Genomic DNA, 27500 nt, shown 5'->3' on the forward strand with positions numbered 1-27500 from the left:
CACTGTGACACACACACACACACTGTGACACACACACACACACTGTGACACACACACACACACACTGTGACACACACACACACACTGTGACACACACACACACACACTGTGTGTAGTGTAACTTGACATTCTCACCAGACCGTGTGACCGATCTCGCCGCTTCCTGCAGGGAGAAGTTCGTGGTGCTGGGCCCAAAGCTGGCTCCTCCCCCTTGATCCCCCTCGGCTCCTCCCCCTTGATCCCCCTCGGCTCCTCCCCCTTGATCCACCTTGGCTCCTCCCCCTTGATCCCCCTCGGCTCCTCCCCCTTGATACACCTTGGCTCCTCCCCCTTGATCCCCCTCGGCTCCTCCCCCTTGATCCCCCTCGGCTCCTCCCCCTTGATCCACCTTGGCTCCTCCCCCTTGATCCCCCTCGGCTCCTCCCCCTTGATCCCCTTCGGCCCGGTTGGTCAGGGGGAGTAGATACAGCTTCAGACTGTGGTGGGAGACACGCAGAGTGACGTGTGTAGTGTATAGTGTAGTGTAGTAGTGTATAGTGTAGTGTATAGTGTAGTGTATAGTGTAGTAGTGTAGTGTGTAGTGTATAGTGTAGTGTATAGTGTAGTAGTGTAGTGTATAGTGTAGTGTATAGTGTAGTGTATAGTGTAGTAGTGTAGTGTGTAGTGTATAGTGTAGTGTATAGTGTAGTGTAGTGTATAGTGTAGTGTAGTAGTGTAGTGTAGTGTATAGTGTAGTGTATAGTGTAGTGTATAGTGTAGTGTATAGTGCAGTGTAGTGTGTAGTGTATAGTGTAGTGTATAGTGTAGTGTATAGTGTATAGTGTGTAGTGTATAGTGTAGTGTATAGTGCAGTGTAGTGTATAGTGTATAGTGTAGTGTATAGTGCAGTGTAGTGTGTAGTGTATAGTGTAGTGTATAGTGTGTAGTGTAGTGTATAGTGTAGTGTATAGTGTATAGTGTAGTGTATAGTGTAGTGTATAATGTATAGTGTAGTGTATAGTGTAGTGTATAGTGTAATGTATAGTGTAGTGTAGTGTATAGTGTGGTGTATAGTGTAGTGTATAGTGTAGTGTGTAGTGTATAGTGTAGTGTATAGTGTAGTGTATAGTGTAGTGTAGTGTATAGTGTAGTGTATAGTGTAGTGTATAGTGTAGTGTATAGTGTAGTGTAGAAGTCTATAGTGTATAGTGTAGTGTATAGTGTAGTGTGTAGTGTAGTGTATAGTGTAATGTATAGTGTAGTGTAGTAGTGTATAGTGTAGTGTATAGTGTAGTGTATAGTGTAGTGTATAGTGTAGTGTAGTGTATAGTGTAGTGTAGTAGTGTATAGTGTAGTGTATAGTATAGTGTATAGTGTAGTGTATAGTAGTGTATAGTGTAGTGTACAGTGTAGTGTAGTGTATAGTGCAGTGTGTAGTGTATAGTGTAGTGTATAGTGTAGTGTATAGTGTAGTGTATAGTGTAGTGTATAGTAGTGTATAGTGTAGTGTATAGTGCAGTGTGTAGTGTATAGTGTAGTGTATAGTGTAGTGTATAGTGTAGTGTATAGTGTAGTGTATAGTGTAGTATATAGTGTATAGTAGTGTATAGTGCAGTTTATAGTGCAGTGTGTAGTGTATAGTGTAGTGTATAGTGCAGTGTATAGTGTAGTGTATAGTGTATAGTAGTGTATAGTGTAGTGTATAGTGCAGTGTGTAGTGTAGTGTATAGTGTAGTGTAGTGTATAGTGTAGTGTATAGTGTAGTGTATAGTGTAGTGTATAGTGTAGTGTATAGTGTAGTGTAGTGTATAGTGTAGTGTATAGGGTAGTGTATAGTGTAGTGTATAGTGTAGTGTAGTAGTGTATAATGTAGTGTATAGTGTAGTGTGTAGTGTATAGTGTAGTGTATAGTGTAGTGTAGTAGTGTATAGTGTATTGTATAGTGTAGTGTATAGTGTAGTGTATAGTGTAGTGTAGTGTATAGTGTAGTGTAGTAGTGTACAGTGTAGTGTATAGTATAGTGTATAGTGTAGTGTAGTGTATAGTAGTGTATAGTGTAGTGTACAGTGTAGTGTATAGTGTAGTGTATAGTGCAGTGTGTAGTGCATAGTGTAGTGTATAGTGTAGTGTATAGTGTAGTGTAGTGTATAGTGTAGTGTATAGTGTATAGTAGTGTATAGTGTAGTGTATAGTGCAGTGTGTAGTGTATAGTGTAGTGTATAGTGTAGTGTATAGTGTAGTGTATAGTGTAGTATATAGTGTATAGTGTAGTGTATAGTCCAGTGTGTAGTGTATAGTGTAGTGTATAGTGCAGTGTATAGTGTAGTGTATAGTAGTGTATAGTGTAGTGTATAGTGCAGTGTGTAGTGTATAGTGTAGTGTATAGTGCAGTGCAGTGTATAGTGTAGTGTATAGTGTATAGTAGTGTATAGTGTAGTGTATAGTGCAGTGTGTAGTGTATAGTAGTGTACAGTGTAGTGTATAGTGTAGTGTAGAGTATAGTGTAGTGTATAGTGTAGTTTATAGTGTAGTGTATAGTGTAGTGTACAGTGTAGTGTATAGTGTAGTGTATAGTGTATAGTAGTGTATAGTGTAGTGTATAGTGCAGTGTGTAGTGTATAGTGTAGTGTACAGTGTAGTGTATAGTGTAGTGTATAGTGTAGTGTATAGTGTATAGTAGTGTATAGTGTAGTGTATAGTGCAGTGTGTAGTGTATAGTGTAGTGTATAGTGTAGTGTATAGTGTAGTGTACAGTGTAGTGTACAGTGTAGTGTATAGTGTATAGTAGTGTATAGTGTAGTGTATAGTGGAGTGTGTAGTGTATAGTAGTGTATAGTGTAGTGTATAGTGTAGTGTATAGTGTAGTGTATAGTGCAGTGTGTAGTGTATAGTAGTGTATAGTGTAGTGTATAGTGTAGTGTATAGTGTAGTGTATAGTGTAGTGTATAGTGTAGTGTATAGTGTAGTGTAGTGTTGGTAGTGTCACCACCCACCCGCTGTACTGCAGACCCACGTTGTGGGTGCTGTGTGCACTGAGGGTGGCGATCGCCTTGTACGTGAACGCGTCCGGGCGACGGAGCAGAATCCGGAAGGGCATGCACGTATCATTCTTGAGCTGGGATACGCGGGGAGAGATGGGGAGACACGTGACTGGGTGAGTGGGTGAGTGAGTGAGTGGGTGAGTGAGTGGGTGAGTGAGTGAGTGAGTGGGTGAGTGGGTGAGTGAGTGAGTGGGTGAGTGAATGGGTGGGTGAGTGAGTGAGTGGGTGAGTTAGTGAGTGAGTGGGTGAGTGGGTGAGTGAGTGAGTGGGTGAGTGAGTGGGTGGGTGAGTGAGTGGGTGAGTGAGTGGGTGAGTGGGTGACTGGGTGAGTGGGTGGGTGAGTGGGTGGGTGAGTGGGTGACTGGGTGAGTGGGTGGGTGAGTGGGTGGGTGGGTGGGTGAGTGAGTGGGTGAGTGGGTGACTGGGTGAGTGGGTGAGTGAGTGGGTGAGTGGGTGGGTGGGTGGATGAGTGGGTGAGTGGGTGAGTGAGTGGGTGAGTGAGTGAGTGAGTGGGTGAGTGAGTGGGTGAGTGAGTGGGTGAGTGAGTGAGTGAGTGGGTGAGTGGGTGGGTGAGTGGGTGAGTGGGTGGGTGAGTGAGTGGGTGAGTGGGTGAGTGGGTGAGTGAGTGGGTGAGTGGGTGAGTGAGTGGGTGAGTGAGTGAGTGGGTGAGTGAGTGAGTGAGTGAGTGGGTGAGTGAGTGGGTGAGTGGGTGAGTGGGTGAGTGAGTGGGTGGGTGAGTGAGTGGGTGGGTGGGTGAGTGAGTGGGTGAGTGAGTGAGTGAGTGGGTGGGTGTGTGAGTGAGTGGGTGGGTGGGTGAGTGGGTGAGTGGGTGGGTGAGTGGGTGAGTGAGTGGGTGGGTGGGTGAGTGAGTGAATGAGTAGGTGGGTGAGTGTGTGAGTGGTGAGTGAGTGGTGGGTGAGTGAGTGGGTGAGTGAGTGGTGAGTGGGTGAGTGAGTGGTGAGTGAGTGAGTGGGTGGGTGGGTGGGTGAGTGAGTGAGTGAGTGGGTGGGTGAGTGAGTGGGTGGGTGAGTGGGTGAGTGGGTGGGTGAGTGGGTGAGTGGGTGAGTGAGTGGGTGGGTGGGTGAGTGAGTGAGTGGGTGGGTGAGTGGGTGAGTGGGTGAGTGAGTGAGTGGGTGGGTGGGTGGGTGAGTGAGTGAGTGAGTGGTGGGTGAGTGAGTGAGTGGGTGAGTGAGTGGGTGAGTGAGTGGGTGAGTGGGTGAGTGAGTGGGTGAGTGGGTGAGTGAGTGAGTGAGTGGGTGAGTGGGTGAGTGGGTGGGTGAGTGGGTGGGTGGGTGAGTGAGTGAGTGAGTGGGTGAGTGAGTGGGTGAGTGAGTGAGTGGGTGTGTGGGTGGGTGGGTGGGTGAGTGGGTGAGTGAGTGAGTGAGTGGGTGGGTGTGTGAGTGAGTGGGTGGGTGGGTGAGTGGGTGGGTGAGTGGGTGGGTGAGTGGGTGAGTGAGTGGGTGGGTGGGTGAGTGAGTGAGTGAGTGGGTGAGTGGGTGAGTGGGTGAGTGAGTGAGTGGGTGGGTGGGTGGGTGAGTGAGTGGGTGGGTGGGTGGGTGAGTGAGTGGGTGGGTGGGTGGGTGGGTGAGTGGGTGGGTGAGTGAGTGGGTGAGTGACTGGGTGAGTGAGTGGGTGAGTGGGTGAGTGAGTGAGTGGGTGGGTGGGTGAGTGAGTGAGTGAGTGGGTGGGTGAGTGGGTGAGTGGGTGAGTGAGTGAGTGGATGGGTGGGTGGGTGAGTGGGTGGGTGAGTGAGTGGGTGGGTGAGTGAGTGGGTGGGTGAGTGAGTGAGTGGGTGAGTGAGTGGGTGAGTGGGTGACTGGGTGAGTGGGTGGGTGAGTGGGTGGGTGAGTGAGTGGGTGAGTGATGGGGGAGTGAGTGGGTGGGTGAGTGAGTGGGTGAGTGAGTGGGTGAGTGGGTGACTGGGTGAGTGGGTGGGTGAGTGAGTGGGTGTGTGAGTGGGTGAGTGGGTGAGTGAGTGGGTGAGTGAGTGGGTGAGTGAGTGGGTGAGTGAGTGGGTGAGTGAGTGAGTGAGTGAGTGGGTGGGTGAGTGGGTGAGTGGGTGAGTGGGTGGGTGAGTGAATGAGTGGGTGGGTGAGTGAGTGAGTGGGTGAGTGAGTGAGTGAGTGGGTGAGTGAGTGGGTGAGTGGGTGAGTGGGTGAGTGAGTGGGTGGGTGGGTGAGTGGGTGAGTGGGTGAGTGAGTGGGTGGGTGAGTGAGTGGGTGAGTGGGTGAGTGGGTGAGTGGTGAGTGGGTGAGTGAGTGAGTGGGTGGGTGGGTGAGTGGGTGGGTGGGTGGGTGGGTGAGTGAGTGAGTGAGTGGTTGAGTGAGTAAGTGAGTGAGTGGGTGAGTGGGTGAGTGAGTGGGTGGGTGAGAGGGTGAGTGAGTGGGTGAGTGAGTGAGTGACTGGGTGAGTGGGTGAGTGAGTGAGTGGGTGAGTGAGTGGTGAGTGAGTGACTGAGTGACTGAGTGAGTGACTGAGTGAGTGTGTAGGTGAGTGACTGAGTGACTGAGTGAGTGACTGAGTGACTGAGTGAGTGTGTAGGTGAGTGACTGAGTGACTGACTGAGTGACTGAGTGACTGAGTGAGTGACTGAGTGAGTGTGTAGGTGAGTGACTGAGTGACTGAGTGAGTGACTGAGTGAGTGTGTAGGTGAGTGAGTGGTGAGTGAGTGAGTGGTGAGTGAGTGAGTGAGTGGTGAGTGAGTGTGTAGGTGAGTGAGTGGTGAGTGAGTGACTGAGTGAGTGAGTGTGTAGGTGAGTGACTGAGTGAGTGTGTAGGTGAGTGAGTGTGTAGGTGAGTGAGTGTGTAGGTGAGTGTCTAGGTGAGTGTGTAGGTGAGTGACTGAGTGAGTGTGTAGGTGAGTGAGTGTGTAGGTGAGTGTGTAGGTGAGTGTGTAGGTGAGTGTGTAGGTAAGTGTGTAGGTGAGTGACTGAGTGAGTGTGTAGGTGAGTGAGTGTGTAGGTGAGTGTGTAGGTGAGTGTGTAGGTGAGTGTGTAGGTGAGTGACTGAGTGAGTGAGTGACTGAGTGAGTGTGTAGGTGAGTGACTGAGTGAGTGAGTGTGTAGGTGAGTGACTGAGTGAGTGACTGAGTGAGTGACTGAGTGAGTGACTGAGTGAGTGGTGAGTGAGTGACTGAGTGAGTGAGTGAGTGTGTAGGTGAGTGACTGAGTGAGTGACTGAGTGAGTGACTGAGTGAGTGACTGAGTGAGTGTGTAGGTGAGTGAGTGACTGAGTGAGTGACTGAGTGAGTGAGTGACTGAGTGAGTGAGTGACTGAGTGAGTGAGTGACTGAGTGAGTGAGCTCACCTGGAGTGTTGACCTCAGAGAGACATACTTCTGCCCCTCGTTGATGTCGACCTGACACACGACCCAGGTGACCCCCTGGGGCATGACGAGGTGGTAGCATCGCCTCCCACTCCTCGTCAGTGGCACCTGAAGGTCGTCAGGGCAGCCACGCAGCACTGAGACAACAGCACCAGCATCATCAGCATCAGCATCATCAGTATCATCAGCATCATCAGCAGCAGCATCATCAGTAGCAGCATCATCAGCTGTAGCATCATCATCAGCAGCAGTAGCATCATCATCAGTAGCATCATCATCATCAGTAGCAGCAGCAAAATCAGCATCAGTATCATCATCATCATCCGTATCATCATCATCATCAGTAGTAGCAGCAGCAGCATCATCATCAGCTGTAGCATCATCATCAGCAGCAGCATCATCATCAGCAGTAGCATCATCATCAGTAGCAGCAGCATAATCAGCATCAGTATCATCATCATCATCAGTAGCATCATCATCATCATCAGTAGTAGCAGCATCAACATCATCATCATCAGTAGCATCATCATCATCAGTATCATCATCAGTAGCATCATCAGCAGCAGTAGCATCATCATCATCAGTAGCATCATTATCAGTATCATCATCATCATCAGCAGCAGCATTATCATCATCAGTATCAGTAGCATCATCATCAGTAGCATCATCATCATCAGTAGCATCACCATCAGTAGCATCATCATCATCATCAGTAGCATCATCATCAGTAGCATCATCATCAGTAGCATCATCATCATCATCAGTAGCATCATCATCATCATCAGTAGTATCATCATCAGTAGTATCATCATCATCAGTAACATCATCATCAGTAGCATCATCATCAGTAGCATCATCATCATCAGTAGCATCATCATCAGTATCATCATCATCATTACCATCATCAGCAGCAGTAGCATCATCATCAGTAGCATCATCATCATCAGTAGTATCATCATCATCATCAGTAGCATCATCATCATCATCAGTAGCATCATCATCAGTAGCATCATCAGTAGCATCATCATCATCAGTATCATCATCATCATCAGCAGCAGTAGCATCATCATCAGTAGCATCATCATCATCAGTAGCATCGTCATCATCAGTAGAATCATCATCAGTAGCATTATCATCATCAGAAGCATCATCATCATCAGTAGCATCACCTCCCATCTCCCCGTGTCTCTCTCTCCCCGTGTCTCTCTCTCCCCGTGTCTCTCTCTCCCCGTGTCTTTCTCTCCCCGTGTCTCTCTCTCCCCGTGTCTCTCTCTCCCCGTGTCTCTCTCTCCCCGTGTCTCTCTCCCCGTGTCTCACCGTGTCTCATCGTGTCTCCCCCCCCCCCCCCCCGTGTCTCTCTCCCGTGTCTCTCTCTCCCCGTGTCTCTCTCCCCGTGTCTCTCTCTCCCCGTGTCTCTCTCCCCGTGTCTCTCCCCGTGTCTCTCCCCGTGTGTCTCTCCCCGTGTGTCTCTCTCCCCGTGTCTCTCTCCCCGTGTCTCTCTCTCCCCGTGTCTCTCTCCCCGTGTCTCTCTCTCTCCGTCTCTCTCCCCGTGTCTCTCCCCCCGTGTCTCTCCCCCCGTGGTTCTCTCTCCCCGTGTCTCTCTCTCTCCTCGTGTCTCTCTCTCTCCTCGTGTCTCTCTCTCCCCGTGTCTCTCTCTCTGTCTCTCTCCCCGTGTCTCTCTCTCCCCGTGTCTCTCTCCCCGTGTCTCTCCCCGTGTCTCTCCCCGTGTCTCTCCCCGTGTCTCCCCGTGTCTCTCCCCGTGTCTCCCCGTTCCTCTCTCCCCGTGTCTCCCCGTGTCTCCCCGTGTCTCTCCCCGTCTCTCCCCGTGTCTCTCTCCCCGTGTCTCTCTCCCCGTGTCTCTCTCCCCGTGTCTCCCCGTGTCTCTCTCCCCGTGTCTCTCCCCGTGTCTCCCCGTGTCTCTCTCCCCCTCTCTCCCCGTGTCTCTCTCCCCGTGTCTCTCCCCGTCTCTCCCCATGTCTCTCTCCCCGTGTCTCTCTCCGTGTCTCCCCGTGTCTCTCTCCTCGTCTCTCCCCGTCTCTCCCCGTGTCTCTCCGTGTCTCTCCCCGTCTCTCCCCGTGTCTCTATCTCCGTGTCTCTCCGTGTCTCTCTCCCCGTCTCTCCCCGTGTCTCTCTCCCCGTGTCTACCTCCCCGTCTCTCCCCGTGTCTCTATCTCCGTCTCTCTCCCCGTCTCTCCCCGTGTCTCTCTCCCCGTGTCTCTCTCCCCGTGTCTCTCTCCCCGTCTCTCCCCGTGTCTCGATCTCCGTGTCTCTCTCCTCGTCTCTCCCCGTGTCTCGATCTCCGTGTCTCTCTCCTCGTCTCTCCCCGTGTCTCTCCGTGTCTCCCCGTGTCTCTCCGTGTCTCCCCGTGTCTCTCTCCCCGGCTCTCCCCGTGTTTCTCTCACCGTGTCTCTCCCCATGTCTCCCCGTGTTTCCCTCCCCGTCTCTCCCCGTGTCTCTATCTCCGTGTCTCTCCCCGTGTCTCCCCGTGTCTCTCTCCCCGTCTCTTTCCGTGTCTCTCTCCTCGTCTCTCCCCGTCTCTCCCCGTGTCTCCCCATGTCTCTCTCCCCGTGTCTCCACGTGTCTCTATCTCCGTGTCTCTCCCCGTGTCTCCCCGTGTCTCTCTCCCCGTGTCTCTCTCCCCGTCTCTCCCCGTGTCTCCCCGTGTCTCTCTCTCCGTCTCTCCCCGTGTCTATCTCCCCGTGTCTCCCCGTGTCTCTCTCTCCGTCTCTCCCCGTGTCTATCTCCCCGTGTCTCTCCCCGTGTCTCCCCGTGTCTCCCCGTGTCTCCTTTCCGTCTCTCCCCGTCTCTCCCCGTGTCTCTCTCCCCGTGTCTCTCCCCGTGTCTCCCCGTGTCTCTCTCCCCGTCTCTCCCGGTGTCTCTCTCCCCGTGTCTCTCTCCCCGTGTCTCTCTCCCCGTGTCTCTCTCCCCGTGTCTCTCTCCCCGTCTCTCCCCGTCTCTCCCCGTGTCTCTATCTCCGTGTCTCTATCTCCGTGTCTCTCCCCGTGTCTCCCCGTATCTCTCTCCCCGTGTCTCTCCCCGTGTCTCTCCGTGTCTCTCCGTGTCTCTCTCCCCGGCTCTCCCCGTGTCTCTCTCCCCGTGTCTCTCTCCGTGTCTCTCCCCATCTCTCCACCGTGTCTCTCCCCGTGTCTCTCCCCCGTGTCTCCCCGTGTCTCTCTCCCCGTCTCTCCCCGTGTCTCTCCTCGTGTCTCCTCGTGTCTCCCCGTGTCTCTCGCCGTGTCTCTCCCCGTGTCTCCCCGCCACACGCACCCACGCTGATCGCCATCCCCTCCGCTCTCCCATCGTCATCGTCGTCGCCACGACCCTCCTCCACCTCCTCCTCCACCTCCTTCCCCTCCTCGTCGCATCTCTCCCCACTCCTCCTCCTCCTCATCCTCCTCCTCCTCCTCCTCATCGTCCGCCGCTGCCGCTGCTGCACCAGCTCCAGCGCCAGCGTCTCCCCCGTCGCCACGGCAACCCAGCCACCGCCTCCACCACCGCCTCCGCCGTCACCGCCTCCACCGCCTCCACCGCCTCCACCGCCACCGCCTCCACCGCCTCCGCCGCCACTGCCTCCACCGCCTCCACCGCCTCCGCCGCCACCGCCTCCACCGCCTCCACCGCCACCACCGCCACCACCACTGCCACCACCACCACCACCGCCACCACCGCCACCACCAGGGACAGTCTGCAGAGCGGCACCGGGCCGGACGCTGGCGTCCACCCCCAGCTGGTTGGCAACAACAACCGCCGGGCGGTCGCGAAGATGCCACTGGGGGCCGGAGGGGCCGGAGGGGCCAGAGGGGCCGGAGGGGCCGGAGGGGCCGGAGGGGCCGGAGGGGCCGGGAGGGGGCTGCTGTGGTGGGGGGGTGGAGTCGCGGGCAGCCTCGGTGAAGGCCTGGGGGGGGGGTGGGCGGGAGGTGGAGGGGTCAGCTGAGACACACAGACACACACAGACACACACAGACACACACACAGACACACACACAGACACACACAGACACACACACAGACACACACACAGACACACACACACAGACACACACACAGACACACACACACACAGACACACAGACACACACACACACACACAGACACACACACAGACACACACACAGACACACACACAGACACAGACACACACACAGACACACACACACACACAGACACACAGACACACACACACACACACACAGACACACACACACACACAGACACACACACACAGACACACACAGAGACATAGACACACACACACACAGACACACACAGACACACAGACACACACACAGACACACACACACACACAGACACACACACACACACAGACACACACACACAGAGACACACACAGACAGACACACACACACAGAGACACACACAGACACACACACACACACAGAGACACACACACAGACACACACACAGAGACACACACACAGACACACAGAGACACACACAGACACAGACACACACAGACACACACACAGACACACACACACAGACACACACACAGACACACACAGAGACCTGTGCGAGGTTGGACAGTGTGGACATGGTGGCCGTGGACAGGGTGAGCTGGAGCTGCTGGCTGGACGTGACGGTGATCTCTGTCCGGGGAGAGGTCACCGCAAGATCCTCCGTCTCGTCCACAGCACGTGTCTCCAGCTGGTGGGGGGAGGGTGGGGGGCGAGTGGGGGGGTGAGTGGGGGGGTGGGTGAGTGAGTGGTGAGTGAGTGGGTGAGTGAGTGGGTGAGTGAGTGAGTGGGTGAGTGAGTGGGTGAGTGAGTGAGTGAGTGGGTGAGTGAGTGGTGAGTGAGTGAGTGGGTGAGTGGGTGAGTGGGTGAGTGAGTGGGTGAGTGAGTGGATGAGTGAGTGAGTGAGTGGTGAGTAAGTGGGTGGGTGAGTGAGTGGGTGAGTGAGTGGGTGAGTGAGTGAGTGAGTGGATGAGTGAGTGAGTGGTGAGTGAGTGGGTGGGTCAGTGGGTGGGTGAGTGAGTGGGTGAGTGAGTGAGTGAGTGGTGAGTGAGTGGTGAGTAAGTGGTGAGTGAGTGGTGAGTGAGTGAGTAAGTGGTGAGTGAGTGAGTGAGTGGTGAGTGAGTGAGTGGTGAGTGAGTGGTGAGTGAGTGGTGAGTGAGTGGTGAGTAAGTGGTGAGTGAGTGGTGAGTGAGTAAGTGGTGAGTGGTGAGTGGTGAGTAAGTGGTGAGTGAGTGGTGAGTGAGTGGTGAGTGAGTGGTGAGTAAATGGTGAGTGAGTAAGTGGTGAGTGAGTAAGTGGTGAGTAAGTGGTGAGTGAGTGGTGAGTAAGTGGTGAGTGAGTGGTGAGTGAGTGGTGAGTGAGTGGTGAGTGAGTGAGTGAGTGGTGAGTGAGTGGTGAGTGAGTGGTGAGTGAGTGAGTGAGTGGTGAGTGAGTGGTGAGTGAGTGGTGAGTGAGTGGTGAGTGGTGAGTGAGTGGTGAGTGAGTGGTGAGTGAGTGGTGAGTAAGTGGTGAGTGAGTGGTGAGTGAGTGGTGAGTGAGTGGTGAGTGAGTGAGTGGTGAGTGAGTGGTGAGTAAGTGGTGAGTGAGTGGTGAGTGAGTGGTGAGTAAGTGGTGAGTGAGTTCACTGTCACCTTGAGCTCCACCCCCCACAGAAGCTCCACTCCACTCTCGTCCACCAGGGGCTCCAGGTGAGTGAGTGGTGAGTAAGTGGTGAGTGAGTGGTGAGTGAGTGGTGAGTGAGTGGGTGAGTGGTGGGTGAGTGGGTGAGTGAGTGGGTGAGTGGTGAATGAGTGAGTGAGTGGTGAGTGAGTGAGTGAGTGGTGAGTGAGTGGTGAGTGGGTCAGTGAATGGTTGAGTGAGTGAGTGGGTGAGTGAGTGGTGAGTGAGTGGTGAGTGAGTGGTGAGTGAGTGGTTGATTGAGTGAGTGAGTGGTGAGTGGGTGAGTGAGTGAAGAGTGAGTGGTGAGTGAGTGGTGAGTGAGTGGTGAGTGAGTGAGTGGGTGAGTGAGTGGGGGAGTGAGTGGTGGAGGTGTGTGTAGAAGGCCTCAGCCCTAGGCCTAGGCCCTTAGCCTAGTGGCCTCGTCCTAGCCCTAGGCCCTCAACCCTCGGGCCCTAACGGCACTCGTCCTAGACCTCAGCCCTCAGCCCTCGGGCCCTGCGGCACCTGGCCGGCCCTCAGCCCTCGGGCCTAGCGGCACTCGGCCTAGGCCCTCCAGCCCACACCTGCGGCACTCGGCCTAGGCCTAGGCCCTCAGCCCTCGGAGCCTAGCGGCACTCGGCCTAGGCCCTAGGTCCTCAGCCCTCGGGCCTAAACGGCACTCGGCCTGGGCCTAGGCCCTCAGCCCTCGAACTGCGGCACTCGTCCTAGGCCTAGGCCCTCAGCCCTCGGGCCTAGCGGGACTCGTCCTAGGCCTAGGCCCTCAGCCCTCGGGCCTAGCGGGACTCGTCCTAGGCCTAGGCCCTCAGCCCTCGGGCCCTAGCGTCACTCGTCCTGGGCCCAGGACGACGGCTGACTGCGTCAGCGTAGCGGACCTCACCCGGGGGCGGGCCTCTCACCTGCAGGGTGGCGGCCGCCTCGGCCGCGGGCGCGGCGCCCCAGGCCCGGGCCCGGGCCCTGGCCGAGGAGTCAGCCCGCAGCAGCGGCAGCGTCCTGAGGCCCACGCCGCCCTCCAGCGTCACGGAGACACTCTCCACACTCACGCTGGCCACCTGCCGCACGGCAGGGCCCAGGTCGACTCCGAGGGTCGGGGCGGTAGGGGCGGTGGGGGTGGAAGCCTGGAGGGGTGGGGGGTGGGAGGCGTGAAGTGGAGGAGGAGGTGGAGGAGGAGGAGGAGGTGGAGGAGGAGGTGGAGGAGGGGGTGGAGGAGGTGGAGGAGGAGGACGGGGAGGAGGAGGTGGAGGAGGGGGTGGAGGAGGGGAGGAGGAGAATGGAGACAGACATTGATAATCGCCCACCTTGATTAGCACCTCCACCACCACCATCACCACCATCACCCCCACCCCCACCACCACCCCCACGACCACCACCACCACAACCACCACCACAACCACCACCACCACCACAAACACCACCACCACCACCTCCACCACCACCAACCCACCACCACCACGACCACCACCCCCACGACCACCACCACCACCACCACCCCCACCACCACCCCCACCACCACCTCCACCACCACCTCCACCACACCACCAACCCCACCACCACCACCATCACCACCACCACCCCCACCACCACCACCACCACCCCCCACCACCACCACCGACCACCACAACCACCACCCCCATCACCACCACCACAACCACCACCCCCATCACCACCACCACTACCACCACCACCATCACCACCACCCCCCACCACCACCACCACCAACCCCAGGTGTTCTCACCTGAATCCATCAGGAACCATGGGTTGAGATCTTTCCCCAGCGTCTGCACCTCCCAGAGTCCACGGCCGGGGGACGACTCCACTCCACCACTGGTGGTGGAGGTGGTGGAGGTGGTGGGTGGAGGTGGTGGGTGGAGGTGGTGGTGGTGGACAACTTCATGGCGTTGAGGATGGTGAATAGAGTGTTGATGATGACGGGAGTCACCTGTTGGGGAGAGAGGGGGGTGGGTGGGTGGTGGGTGGGTGAGTGGAGTGGGTGGTGGGTGAGTGAGTGGGTGGGTGAGTGGGTGGGTGAGAGTAGGTGGGTGAGTGGGTGGGTGCGTGGGTGAGTGAGGGTGAGTGAGTGGGTGGGTGAGTGGGTGGGTGAGTAGGTGGGTGAGTGGGTGGGTGAGTGGGTGGGTGAGTAGGTGGGTGGGTCAGTGAGTGAGTGGGTGAGTGAGTGGGTGGGTGAGTGGGTGGGTGGGTCAGTGAGTGAGTGGGTGAGTGACTGAGTGAGTGGGTGGGTAAGTGAGTGTATGAGTGAGTGAGTGAGTGGGTGAGTAGTGGGTGAGTGGTAGTAGGTGAGTGAGTGAGTAGGTGAGTGAGTGAGTGAGTGGGTGAGTGAGTGAGTGGGTGTGAGTGAGTGGGTGAGTGAGTGAGTGGGTGAGTGAGTGGTGAGTGAGTGGGTGGGTCGGTGAGTGGGTGAGTGAGTGAGTGGTGAGTGGGTGAGTGGGTGAGTGGGTGGGTGAGTGGGTGGGTGAGTGGGTGAGTGAGTGGGTGAGTAAGTCACCCGCAGGATGATGGTGGAGCTCAGTGCATTGATGCAATTTGACTTCCATCTGCCTAGCTGTCACTCTTCACGAAAGAGGTCACTCGGATACGAGACCTGCACCGCCATCACCGCCATCACCATCATCATCACCATCACCACCATCATCATTATCACCACCACCACCATCGTCACCACCACTGCCACCATCACCACCATCATCATAATCACCATCATCACTATCATCACCACCACCATCACCACCATCATCATTATCACCATCATCACTATCACCACCACTGCCATCACCACCATCACTGCCCACTCTCCCCTCCCTCCGTCCCATCTCACCGTAGCTCTCTCCTCCTCCTCCTTCCTCTTCCTCCTCCTCCTCTTCCTCAACGTCACCATCACCACCACCACCACCATCACCACCACCACCACCACCGCCACCACCACCACCACCGCCACCACCACCGCCACCACCACCGCCATCACCACCATCACCATCACCACCACCACCGCCACCACCACCACCACCACCATCACCACCATCACCACCATCACCACCATAGTCACCATAGTCACCATCACCACCATCACTGCCACTCTCCCCTCCCTCCGTCCCATCTCACCGTGGCTCTCTCCTCCTCCTCCTCCTCTTCCTCCTCCTCCTCCTCTTCCTCAACGTCACCATCACCACCACCACCACCGCCACCGCCATCATCATTATCGCCATCATCACTATCACCACCACTGCCATCACCACCATCACTGCCACTCTCCCTCCCTCCGTCCCATCTCACCGTGGCTCTCTCCTCCTCCTCCTCCTCTTCCTCCTCCTCCTCCTCTTCCTCAACGTCACCATCACCACCACCACCACCACCACCGCCATCATCATTATCACCATCATCACTATCACCACCATAGTCACCACCACCACCATCACTGCCACTCTCCCTCCCTCCGTCCCATCTCACCGTGGCTCTCTCCTCCTCCTCCTCCTCCTCTTCCTCCTCCTCCTCCTCTTCCTCAACGTCACCATCACCACCACCACCACCACCACCGCCATCGTCACCACCACCACCACTGCCATCACCACCATCACCACCATAGTCACCATCACCACCATCACTGCCACTCTCCCTCCCTCCGTCCCATCTCACCGTGGCTCTCTCCTCCTCCTCCTCCTCCTCTTCCTCCTCCTCCTCCTCTTCCTCAACGTCACCATCACCGCCACCACCACCACCATCACCACCACCACCACCATCACCACCATCACCATCACCACCATCACCACCACCATCATCACCACCATCACTGCCACTCTCCCTCCCTCCGTCCCATCTCACCGTGGCTCTCTCCTCCTCCTCCTCTTCCTCTTCCTCCTCCTCCTCTTCCTCAACGTCACCACCACCGCCACCACCACCATCGTCACCACCACCACCACTGCCACCACCACCATCACCACCACCATCATCACCACCATCACTGCCACTCTCCCTCCCTCCGTCCCATCTCACCGTGGCTCTCTCCTCCTCCTCCTCTTCCTCCTCCTCCTCCTCTTCCTCAACGTCACCATCACCACCACCACCACCACCACCGCCATCATCATTATCACCATCATCACTATCACCACCACTGCCATCACCACCATCACTGCCACTCTCCCTCCCTCCGTCCCATCTCACCGTGGCTCTCTCCTCCTCCTCCTCCTCTTCCTCCTCCTCCTCCTCTTCCTCAACGTCACCATCACCACCACCACCACCACCACCGCCATCGTCACCACCACCACCACTGCCATCACCACCATCACCACCATAGTCACCATCACCACCATCACTGCCACTCTCCCTCCCTCCGTCCCATCTCACCGTGGCTCTCTCCTCCTCCTCCTCTTCCTCCTCCTCCTCCTCTTCCTCAACGTCACCATCACCGCCACCACCACCACCATCACCACCACCACCACCACCATCACCACCATCACCATCACCACCATCACCACCACCATCATCACCACCATCACTGCCACTCTCCCTCCCTCCGTCCCATCTCACCGTGGCTCTCTCCTCCTCCTCCTCCTCCTCTTCCTCCTCCTCCTCCTCTTCCTCAACGTCACCATCACCACCACCACCACCGCCATCATCATTATCACCATCATCACTATCACCACCACTGCCATCACCACCATCACTGCCACTCTCCCTCCCTCCGTCCCATCTCACCGTGGCTCTCTCCTCCTCCTCCTCCTCCTCTTCCTCCTCCTCCTCCTCTTCCTCAACGTCACCATCACCACCACCGCCACCACCACCACCACCGCCGCCACCACCACCACCACCACCGCCATCACCACCATCATCACCACCATCACTGCCACTCTCCCTCCCTCCGTCCCATCTCACCGTGGCTCTCTCCTCCTCCTCTTCCTCTTCCTCCTCCTCCTCTTCCTCAACGTCACCACCGCCACCACCACCACCACCACCGCCTCGGCGTCTCCTCCCCCGTAGCGTCCCGGCCTTCACTGTGAGAGTTGTCACCACGGCGGTCACCTCGGTGGTGACGTCGCCATCGCCGCCGCTGCCGCCGCTCGTCACCCTGCAGCTGCCATGTGCCCGAAACGTCGCCACGAGGCAGGGGCAGCGTGCCGGGCACAGGCCGCCCACGAACACAAACTCCGGCTCGTCCATCTCCACCAACGCCGTGGCCACGGAATGACGGAGCTGGCGAGGCGGTGGCGGTGGCGGTGGTGGTGGTTGTGGTGGTTGTGGTTGTTGTGGTGGTGGTGGTGGTTGTGGTTGTGGCTGGGACGATGGTGGTGGTGGTGGTGGTGTATCTGCGAAACCTGAAACAAAGGAAGAGACTGGTTGATGGTGGTGACGGTGGTGGTGGTGGTGGTGATGGTGGTGACAGTGATGGTGGCGGTCGTGGTGGTGGTGATGGTGGCGGTGGTGGTGGTGGCGGTGATGGTGGTGGCGGTGATGGTGGTGGCGGTGGTGGCGGTGGTGGTGATGGTGGTGATGGTGGTGATGGTGGCGGTGGTGGTGGTGGCGGTGATGGTGGTGGCGGTGGTGGCGGTGGTGGTGATGGTGGTGGTGGTGGAGGTGGTGGTGGTGGTGGTGATGGTGGTGGTGGTGGTGGTGATGGTGGTGATGGGGGTGGTGATGGTGGTGGTGGTGGTGATGGTGGTGGTGGTGGAGGTGGTGGCGGTGGTGGCGGTGGTGGTGATGGTGGTGGTGGTGGTGATGGTGGTGGTGGTGGTGATGGTGGTGGTGATGGTGGTGGTGGTGATGGTGGTGATGGGGGTGGTGATGGTGGTGGTGGTGGTGGTGGCGGTGGTGGTGGCGGTGGTGGCGGTGGTGGTGGCGGTGGTGGTGGTGGTGGGGGTGGTGGTGGTGGGGGTGGTGGCGGTGATGCTACTACTGATGATGATGATGCTGCTGCTGATGATGTTACTACTACTACTGATGATGATGATGATGCTGATGATGTTACTACTACTACTGATGATGATGATGCTGCTGATGATGATGATGTTACTACTACTACTGATGATGATGATGCTGCTGATGATGATGATGTTACTACTACTACTTATGATGCTGCTGATGATGTTACTACTACTACTGATGATGATGATGTTACTACTACTACTGATGATGATGATGCTGCTGATGATGATGATGTTACTGCTACTACTGATGATGATGATGCGGATGTTACTACTGATGATGATGCTGCTGCTGATGATGATGATGATGATGTTACTGCTACTACTGATGATGATGCTGATGTTACTACTACTACTGATGATGATGGTGCTGCTGCTGATGATGTTACTACTACTGATGCTGCTGCTGATGATGCTGCTGCTAATGATGCTGCTGCTGATGATGCTGCTGATGATGTTACTACTACTACTGATGATGATGATGCTGCTGCTGATGATGCTGCTGCTGATGATGATGATGATGTTACTCCTACTACTGCTGCTGATGATGCTGCTGCTGATGATGCTGCTGCTGATGATGCTGCTGCTGATGATGATGCTGCTGCTGCTGATGATGATGCTGCTGATGATGATGCTGCTGCTGATGATGCTGCTGCTGATGACCGACCGCTCACCCTGCGTCAGGTCCAAGGCGTTCCGGAAGAATTCCCAGATGCTCGCCAGGAACTCAACACTGACGCAGACGTACAGACGGCTACAGCAGACATCCAACTTCATCACTGCTCCTCCATCACCACCGTCACCTCCTCCTCCATCACCTCCTCCTCCTCCTCCATCATCACCACCTCCTCCTCCGTAGTCACGGGAACAGGAGAGGCGGAGAATCGGAGGAGGTGGAGGAGCTGGAGGTGGAGGTGCCGGACGGGAACCCAACATTCTCCTAGGGGTGGGGGAGAGGTTAGTGTGGTGGTGGTGGTGGTGGGGGTGGTGGTGGTGGTGGTGGTGGTGGGGGTGGTGGTGGTGGTGGGGGTGATGATGGTGGTGGTGGTGGGGGTGATGGTGGTGGGGGTGGTGGTGGTGGTGGTGGTGGTGGTGGTGGGGGTGGTGGTGGTGGTGGTGGTGGTGGGGGTGGTGGTGGTGGTGGGGGTGATGATGGTGGTGGTGGTGGGGGTGATGGTGATGGTGGTGGTGGTGGGGGTGGTGGTGGGGGTGGTGATGGTGGTGGTGGGGGTGATGGTGGGGGTGGTGGTGGTGGTGGGGGTGATGGCGGTGGTGGTGGTGGGGGTGGTGGTGATGGTGGTGGTGGTGGGGGTGGTGGTGGGGGTGGTGATGGTGGTGGTGGAGGTGGTGGTGGTGGTGGTGGTTGTGGTGGTGGTGGGGGTGGTGGTGGTGGAGGTGGTGGTGGTTGTGGTGGTGGTGGGGGTGATGGTGGTGGTGGGGGTGATGGTGGGGGTGATGGTGGTGGTGGTGGGGGTGGTGGTGGTGGAGGTGGTGGTGGTGGTTGTGGTGGTGGTGGTGGTGGTGGTGATGGTGGTGGTGGGGGTGGTGGTGGTGGTGGTGATGGTGGGTGGTGGTGGTGGTGATGGTGGTGGTGGTGGGGGTGGTGGTGGTGGTGGTGGGGGTGATGGTGGTGGTGGTGGTGGGGGTGGTGGTGGTGGTGGTGGGGGTGATGGTGGGGGTGGTGGTGGTGGTGGTGGGGGTGGTGGTGGTGGTGGTGGGGGTGGTGGTGGTGGGGGTGATGATGGTGGGGGTGGTGGTGGTGGTGATGGTGGTGGGGGTGGTGGTGGGGGTGGTGGTGCTGGTGGTGGTGGTGGTGATGATGATGGTAGTGATGATGGTAGTGATGGTGATGGTAGTGATGGTAGTGATGGTAATGGTAGTGATGGTAGTGGTGGTAGTGATGGTGATAGTGATGGTAGTGATGGTAGTGATGGTGGTGATGGTGGTGATGGTAGTGATGGTGGTGATGGTAGTGATGGTGATGGTAGTGCTGGTAGTGATGGTACTGATGGTACTGATGGTGATGGTAGTGATGGTAGTGATGGTGATGGTAGTGATGGTGATGGTACTGATGGTACTGATGGTGATGGTAGTGATGGTAGTGATGGTGATGGTAGTGATGGTACTGATGGTAGTGATGGTGATGGTAGTGCTGGTAGTGATGGTAGTGATGGTGATGGTACTGATGGTAGTGATGGTGATGGTAGTGCTGGTAGTGATGGTGATGGTAGTGCTGGTAGTGATGGTGATGGTAGTGATGGTGATGGTAGTGATGGTGGTAGTTGATGGTGAGTGGTAGTGATGGTAGTGATGGTGGTAGTGATGGTGATGGTACTGATGGTAGTGATGGTACTGATGGTAGTGATGGTGATGGTACTGATGGTGGTGATGGTACTGATGGTGATGGTAGTGATGGTAGTGATGGTGATGGTACTGATGGTGATGGTAGTGATGGGAGTGATGGTAGTGATGGTAGTGATGGTGATGGTATTGATGGTAGTGATGGTAGTGATGGTACTGATGGTAGTGATGGTGATGGTAGTGATGGTAGTGATGGTGATGGTACTGATGGTAGTGATGGTAGTGATGGTGATGGTAGTGATGGTAGTGATGGTGATGGTATTGATGGTAGTGATGGTAGTGATGGTGATGGTACTGATGGTAGTGATGGTGATGGTAGTGATGGTAGTGATGGTAGTAATGGTGATGGTACTGATGGTAGTGATGGTAGTAATGGTGATGGTAGTGATGGTGATGGTAGTGCTGGTAGTGATGGTACTGATGGTATTGATGGTGATGGTAGTGATGGTGATGGTAGTGATGGTGATGGTAGTGATGGTGATGGTACTGATGGTACTGATGGTGATGGTAGTGATGGTGATGGTAGTGATGGTAGTGATGGTGATGGTAGTGATGGTGATGGTACTGATGGTAGTGATGGTGATGGTAGTGCTGGTAGTGATGGTGATGGTAGTGATGGTAATGGTAGTGATGGTAGTGATGGTGATGGTAGTGATGGTGATGGTACTGATGGTAGTGATGGTGATGGTAGTGATGGTACTGATGGTGATGGTAGTGATGGTAGTGATGGTGGTGATGGTAGTGGTGGTGATGGTACTGATGGTAGTGATGGTGATGGTAGTGCTGGTAGTGATGGTGATGGTAGTGATGGTGATGGTAGTGATGGTGATGGTACTGATGGTAGTGATGGTGATGGTAGTGATGGTACTGATGGTGATGGTAGTGATGGTAGTGATGGTGGTACTGATGGTGATGGTAGTGATGGTAGTGATGGTGGTAGTGATGGTACTGATGGTACTGATGGTAGTGATGGTGATGGTACTGATGGTAGTGATGGTACTGATGGTAGTGATGGTACTGATGGTACTGATGGTAGTGATGGTGGTAGTGATGGTGATGGTACTGATGGTAGTGATGGTGGTAGTGATGGTGATGGTACTGATGGTAGTGATGGTGATGGTAGTGATGGTACTGATGGTAGTGATGGTGATGGTAGTGATGGTGATGGTAGTGATGGTGGTGATGGTAGTGATGGTACTGATGGTGATGGTAGTGATGGTAGTGATGGTGGTGATGGTGGTAGTGATGGTAGTGATGGTGGTAGTGATGGTAGTGCTGGTAGTGATGGTAGTGATGGTGATGGTAGTGATGGTGGTAGTGATGGTAGTGATGGTGATGGTAGTGATGGTAGTGATGGTGGTGATGGTGGTGATGGTGGTAGTGATGGTGGTAGTGATGGTGATGGTAGTGATGGTAGTGATGATGGTGGTAGTGATGGTAGTGATGGTGATGGTAGTGATGGTGATGGTAGTGATGGTGATGGTGTTGATGGTGATGGTAGTTATGGTACTGATGGTAGTGATGGTAGTGATGGTGATGGTAGTTATGGTACTGATGGTAGTGATGGTAGTGGTGGTGATGGTAGTGATGGTAGTGATGGTACTGATGGTAGTGATGGTAGTGATGGTGGTGATGGTGATGGTAGTGATGGTGGTGATGGTAGTGATGGTAGTGATGGTGGTGATGGTGGTAGTGATGGTAGTGATGGTGGTGATGGTGGTAGTGATGGTAGTGATGGTGGTGATGGTGGTAGTGATGGTAGTGATGGTGGTGATGGTGGTAGTGATGGTGGTGATGGTAGTGATGGTAGTGATGATGGTAGTGATGGTAGTGATGATGGTAGTGATGGTGATGGTAGTGATGGTGGTGATGGTGGTAGTGATAGTACTGATGGTAGTGATGGTGATGGTAGTGATGGTGATGGTAGTGATGGTGGTGATGGTGGTAGTGATGGTACTGATGGTGGTGATGGTAGTGATGGTAGTGATGGTGATGGTAGTGATGGTAGTGATGGTGGTGATGGTAGTGATAGTGGTGATGGTGGTAGTGATGATGGTGATGGTAGTGATGGTGGTAGTGATGGTAGTGATGATGGTGATGGTAGTGATGATGGTAGTGATGGTAGTGATGATGGTAGTGATGGTAGTGATGGTGGTGATGGTAGTGATGGTGGTAGTGATGGTAGTGATGGTGGTGATGGTGGTAGTGATGGTAGTGATGGTGGTAGTGATGGTAGTGATGGTGGTAGTGATGGTGGTGATGGTAGTGATGGTAGTGATGATGGTGATGGTAGTGATGGTAGTGATGATGGTGATGGTAGTGATGGTAGTGATGATGGTAGTGATGGTGATGGTAGTGATGGTAGTGATGGTAGTGATGATGGTGATGGTAGTGATGGTAGTGATGATGGTGATGGTAGTGATGGTGATGGTGGTGATGGTAGTGATGGTGGTGATGGTGGTAGTGATGGTGGTGATAGTGGTAGTGATGGTAGTGATGGTGATGGTAGTGATGGTAGTGATGGTGGTGATGGTGGTAGTGATGGTAGTGATGATGGTGATGGTGGTGATGGTAGTGATGGTGATGGTAGTGATGGTGGTGATGGTAGTGATGGTAGTGATGGTGATGGTAGTGATGGTAGTGATGATGGTGATGGTAGTGATGGTAGTGATGGTGATGGTAGTGATGGTAGTGATGGTGGTGATGGTGATGGTAGTGATGGTAGTGATGGTGGTGATGGTGATGATGGTGGTAGTGATAGTGGTGATGGTGGTGATGGTAGTGATGGTGGTGATGGTAGTGATGGTGATGATGGTGGTGATGGTGATGGTGGTAGTGATGGTAGTGATGGTGGTGATGGTGGTGATGGTGGTAGTGATGGTGGTGATGGTGGTAGTGATGGTAGTGATGGTGGTGATGGTGGTGATGGTGATGGTGGTAGTGATGGTAGTGATGGTGATGATGGTGGTGATGGTAGTGATGGTGGTGATGGTGGTAGTGATGGTAGTGATGGTGATGATGGTAGTGATGGTGGTGATGGTGGTGATGGTGGTGATGGCAGTGATGGTAGTGATGGTGGTGATGGTGATGGTAGTGATGGTGGTGATGGTGGTGATGGTGGTGATGGTAGTGATGGTAGTGATGGTGGTGATGGTGATGGTAGTGATGGTGGTGATGGTGGTGATGGTGGTGATGGTGGTAGTGATGGTAGTGATGGTGGTGATGGTGATGGTAGTGATGGTGGTGATGATGGTAGTGATGGTGGTGATGGTGGTGATGGTAGTGATGGTGGTGATGGTAGTGATGGTGGTAGTGATGGTAGTGATGGTGGTGATGGTGATGGTAGTGATGGTGGTGATGGTGATGGTAGTGATGGTGATGGTAGTGATGGTAGTGATGGTGGTGATGGTAGTGATGGTAGTGATGATGGTGATGGTAGTGATGGTGGTGATGGTGGTGATGGTAGTGATGGTGGTAGTGATGGTAGTGATGGTGGTAGTGATGGTAGTGATGGTGGTGATGGTAGTGATGGTAGTGATGGTAGTGATGGTAGTGATGGTGGTGATGGTAGTGATGGTGGTGATGGTGATGGTAGTGATGGTGGTGATGATGGTGATGGTGGTGATGGTGGTAGTGATGGTAGTGATGGTGATGGTAGTGATGGTGATGGTGCTGATGGTAGTGATGGTAGTGATGGTGATGGTGGTGATGGTGGTGATGGTGGTGGTGATGGTAGTGATGGTAGTGATGGTGGTAGTGATGGTAGTGATGGTAGTGATGGTGATGGTGGTGATGGTGGTGATGGTAGTGATGGTGATGGTAGTGATGGTAGTGATGGTGGTGATGGTGATGGTGGTGATGGTGGTGATGGAGGTAGTGATGGTAGTGATGGTGGTGATGGTAGTGATGGTGATGGTAGTGATGGTAGTGATGATAGTGATGATGGTGATGGTGGTGATGGTAGTGATGGTGGTGATGGTGATGGTGGTGATGGTGGTGATGGTGGTAGTGATGGTAGTGATGGTGGTGATGGTAGTGATGGTAGTGATGGTGGTGATGGTGGTGATGGTAGTGATGGTGGTGATGGTGATGGTGGTGATGATGGTGATGGTGGTGATGGTAGTGATGGTGGTGATGGTGGTAGTGATGGTACTGATGGTAGTGATGATGTTAGTGATGGTGGTAGTGATGGTACTGATGGTAGTGATGATGGTAGTGATGGTGGTAGTGATGGTACTGATGGTAGTGATGATGGTAGTGATGGTGGTAGTGATGGTAGTGATGGTGGTGATGGTGGTGATGGTGATGATGATAGTGATGGTGGTGATGGTAGTGATGGTGATGGTGGTGATGGTGATGGTAGTGATGGTAGTGATGGTGGTAGTGATGGTGGTGATGGTAGTGATGGTGATGGTAGTGATGGTAGTGATGGTAGTGATGGTGATGGTGGTAGTGATGGTGATGGTGGTAGTGATGGTAGTGATGGTGATGGTGGTAGTGATGGTAGTGATGATGGTGGTGATGGTAGTGATGATGGTGGTGATGGTAGTGATGATGGTGATGGTGGTGATGGTGGTGATGATGGTGATGATGGTGATGATGGTGGTGATGATGGTGGTGATGATGGTGATGATGGTGGTGATGGTAGTGATGGTGATGGTAGTGATGGTGATGGTAGTGATGATGATGGTGATGGTGGTGATGGTAGTGATGATGGTGATGGTGGTGATGGTGGTGATGGTGGTGATGGTGGTGGTGATGGTAGTGATGGTGGTGATGATGGTGATGGTGGTGATGATGGTGATGATGGTGGTGATGGTGATGATGGTGATGGTGGTGGTGATGGTGGTGATGATGGTGATGATGGTGATGGTGGTAGTGATGGTAGTGATGGTGATGGTGGTGATGGTGGTGATGGTGGTGATGGTGGTAGTGATGGTAGTGATGGTAGTGATGGTGATGGTGGTGATGGTGGTGATGGTAGTGATGGTGATGGTAGTGATGGTAGTGATGGTGGTGATGGTGATGGTGGTGATGGTGGTGGTGATGGTGGTGATGGTGGTGATGGTGGTAGTGATGGTAGTGATGGTGGTGATGGTAGTGATGGTGATGGTAGTGATGGTAGTGATGATAGTGATGATGGTGATGGTGGTGATGGTAGTGATGGTGGTGATGGTGATGGTGGTGATGGTGGTGATGGTGGTAGTGATGGTAGTGATGGTGGTGATGGTAGTGATGGTAGTGATGGTGGTGATGGTGGTGATGGTAGTGATGGTGGTGATGGTGATGGTGGTGATGATGGTGATGGTGGTGATGGTAGTGATGGTGGTGATGGTGGTAGTGATGGTACTGATGGTAGTGATGATGGTAGTGATGGTGGTAGTGATGGTACTGATGGTAGTGATGATGGTAGTGATGGTGGTAGTGATGGTAGTGATGGTGGTGATGGTGGTGATGGTGATGATGATAGTGATGGTGGTGATGGTAGTGATGGTGATGGTGGTGATGGTGATGGTAGTGATGGTAGTGATGGTGGTAGTGATGGTGGTGATGGTAGTGATGGTGATGGTAGTGATGGTGATGGTAGTGATGGTAGTGATGGTGATGGTGGTAGTGATGGTGATGGTGGTAGTGATGGTAGTGATGGTGATGGTGGTAGTGATGGTAGTGATGATGGTGGTGATGGTAGTGATGATGGTGATGGTGGTGATGGTGGTGATGGTGGTGATGATGGTGATGATGGTGATGATGGTGGTGATGATGGTGGTGATGATGGTGATGATGGTGGTGATGGTAGTGATGGTGATGGTAGTGATGGTGATGGTAGTGATGATGATGGTGATGGTGGTGATGGTAGTGATGATGGTGATGGTGGTGATGGTGGTGATGGTGGTGGTGATGGTAGTGATGGTGGTGATGATGGTGATGGTGGTGATGATGGTGATGATGGTGGTGATGGTGATGATGGTGATGGTGGTGGTGATGGTGGTGATGATGGTGATGATGGTGATGGTGGTAGTGATGATGGTGATGATGGTGATGGTGGTGGTGATGGTGGTGATGATGGTGATGGTGGTGATGATGGTGGTGATGATGGTGATGATGGTGATGGTGGTGATGATGGTGATGATGGTGATGATGGTGGTGATGGTGGTGATGGTGGTAGTGATGATGGTGATGGTGGTAGTGATGATGGTGATGGTGATGATGGTGATGGTGGTGGTGGTGATGGTAGTGATGGTGGTGATGGTGATGGTAGTGATGGTGATGGTAGTGTTGATGATGGTGATGATGGTGGTGATGATGGTGGTGATGATGGTGATGATGGTGGTGATGGTAGTGATGGTGATGGTAGTGATGGTGATGGTAGTGATGATGATGGTGATGGTGGTGATGGTAGTGATGATGGTGATGGTGGTGATGGTGGTGATGGTGGTGATGGTGGTGATGGTGGTGGTGATGGTAGTGATGGTGGTGATGATGGTGATGGTGGTGATGATGGTGATGATGGTGGTGATGGTGATGATGGTGATGGTGGTGGTGATGGTGGTGATGATGGTGATGATGGTGATGGTGGTAGTGATGATGGTGATGGTGATGATGGTGATGGTGGTGGTGATGGTGGTGATGATGGTGATGGTGGTGGTGATGGTGGTGATGATGGTGATGATGGTGATGGTGGTGATGATGGTGATGCTGGTGGTGATGGTGGTGATGATGGTGATGATGGTGATGGTGGTAGTGATGATGGTGATGGTGATGATGGTGATGGTGGTGCTGGTGATGGTAGTGATGGTGGTGATGGTAGTGATGGTGTTGATGATGGTGATGGTAGTGATGGTAGTGATGGTGATGGTAGTGATGGTGATGGTGGTGATGGTAGTGATGGTGGTGATGGTGGTGATGATGGTGGTGATGGTGATGGTAGTGATGGTGATGGTAGTGATGATGGTGATGGTAGTGATGATGGTGATGGTAGTGATGTTGATGTTGATGATGGTGATGGTGGTGGTGATGATGGTGGTGATGATGGTGATGATGGTGGTGATGGTAGTGATGGTGATGGTAGTGATGGTGATGGTAGTGATGATGATGGTGATGGTGGTGATGGTAGTGATGATGGTGATGGTGGTGATGGTGGTGATGGTGGTGATGGTGGTGGTGATGGTAGTGATGGTGGTGATGATGGTGATGGTGGTGATGATGGTGATGATGGTGGTGATGGTGATGATGGT

The 27500-nt window shown here is 54.0% G+C and overlaps 2 protein-coding genes across 2 annotated transcripts in view; both read right to left on the reverse strand.

The window, feature by feature from the left end:
- Window positions 1-12073, reverse strand: part of LOC116937717 (intermembrane lipid transfer protein VPS13C-like) — a 49878-nt gene extending 37805 nt beyond the window's left edge. The window contains exons 1-6 of the mRNA XM_076057106.1: window positions 11950-12073; window positions 10872-11009; window positions 9612-10239; window positions 6327-6481; window positions 2973-3094; window positions 136-476 (exon numbers count right to left, since the gene is read on the reverse strand). Of these exons, the coding sequence (XP_075913221.1) occupies window positions 136-476; window positions 2973-3094; window positions 6327-6481; window positions 9612-10239; window positions 10872-10898 (1273 nt within the window). The 5' untranslated portion in view covers window positions 10899-11009; window positions 11950-12073. The remainder of the gene's footprint in view (window positions 1-135; window positions 477-2972; window positions 3095-6326; window positions 6482-9611; window positions 10240-10871; window positions 11010-11949) is intronic.
- A 706-nt stretch (window positions 12074-12779) lies between these two features.
- LOC116938466 (intermembrane lipid transfer protein VPS13A-like) overlaps window positions 12780-27500 on the reverse strand; it is a 93464-nt gene continuing 78743 nt past the window's right edge. The window contains exons 23-26 of the mRNA XM_076057107.1: window positions 18579-18844; window positions 16859-17298; window positions 12874-13092; window positions 12780-12830 (exon numbers count right to left, since the gene is read on the reverse strand). Coding sequence (XP_075913222.1) covers window positions 12780-12830; window positions 12874-13092; window positions 16859-17298; window positions 18579-18844 — 976 coding nt within the window. The remainder of the gene's footprint in view (window positions 12831-12873; window positions 13093-16858; window positions 17299-18578; window positions 18845-27500) is intronic.

Source organism: Petromyzon marinus, chromosome 79 (genome assembly GCF_048934315.1).
Source record: "Petromyzon marinus isolate PM22_M1 ecotype Great Lakes invasive population chromosome 79, UKy_Petmar_22M1.pri1.0, whole genome shotgun sequence".
Classification (NCBI taxonomy): domain Eukaryota; kingdom Metazoa; phylum Chordata; class Hyperoartia; order Petromyzontiformes; family Petromyzontidae; genus Petromyzon; species Petromyzon marinus.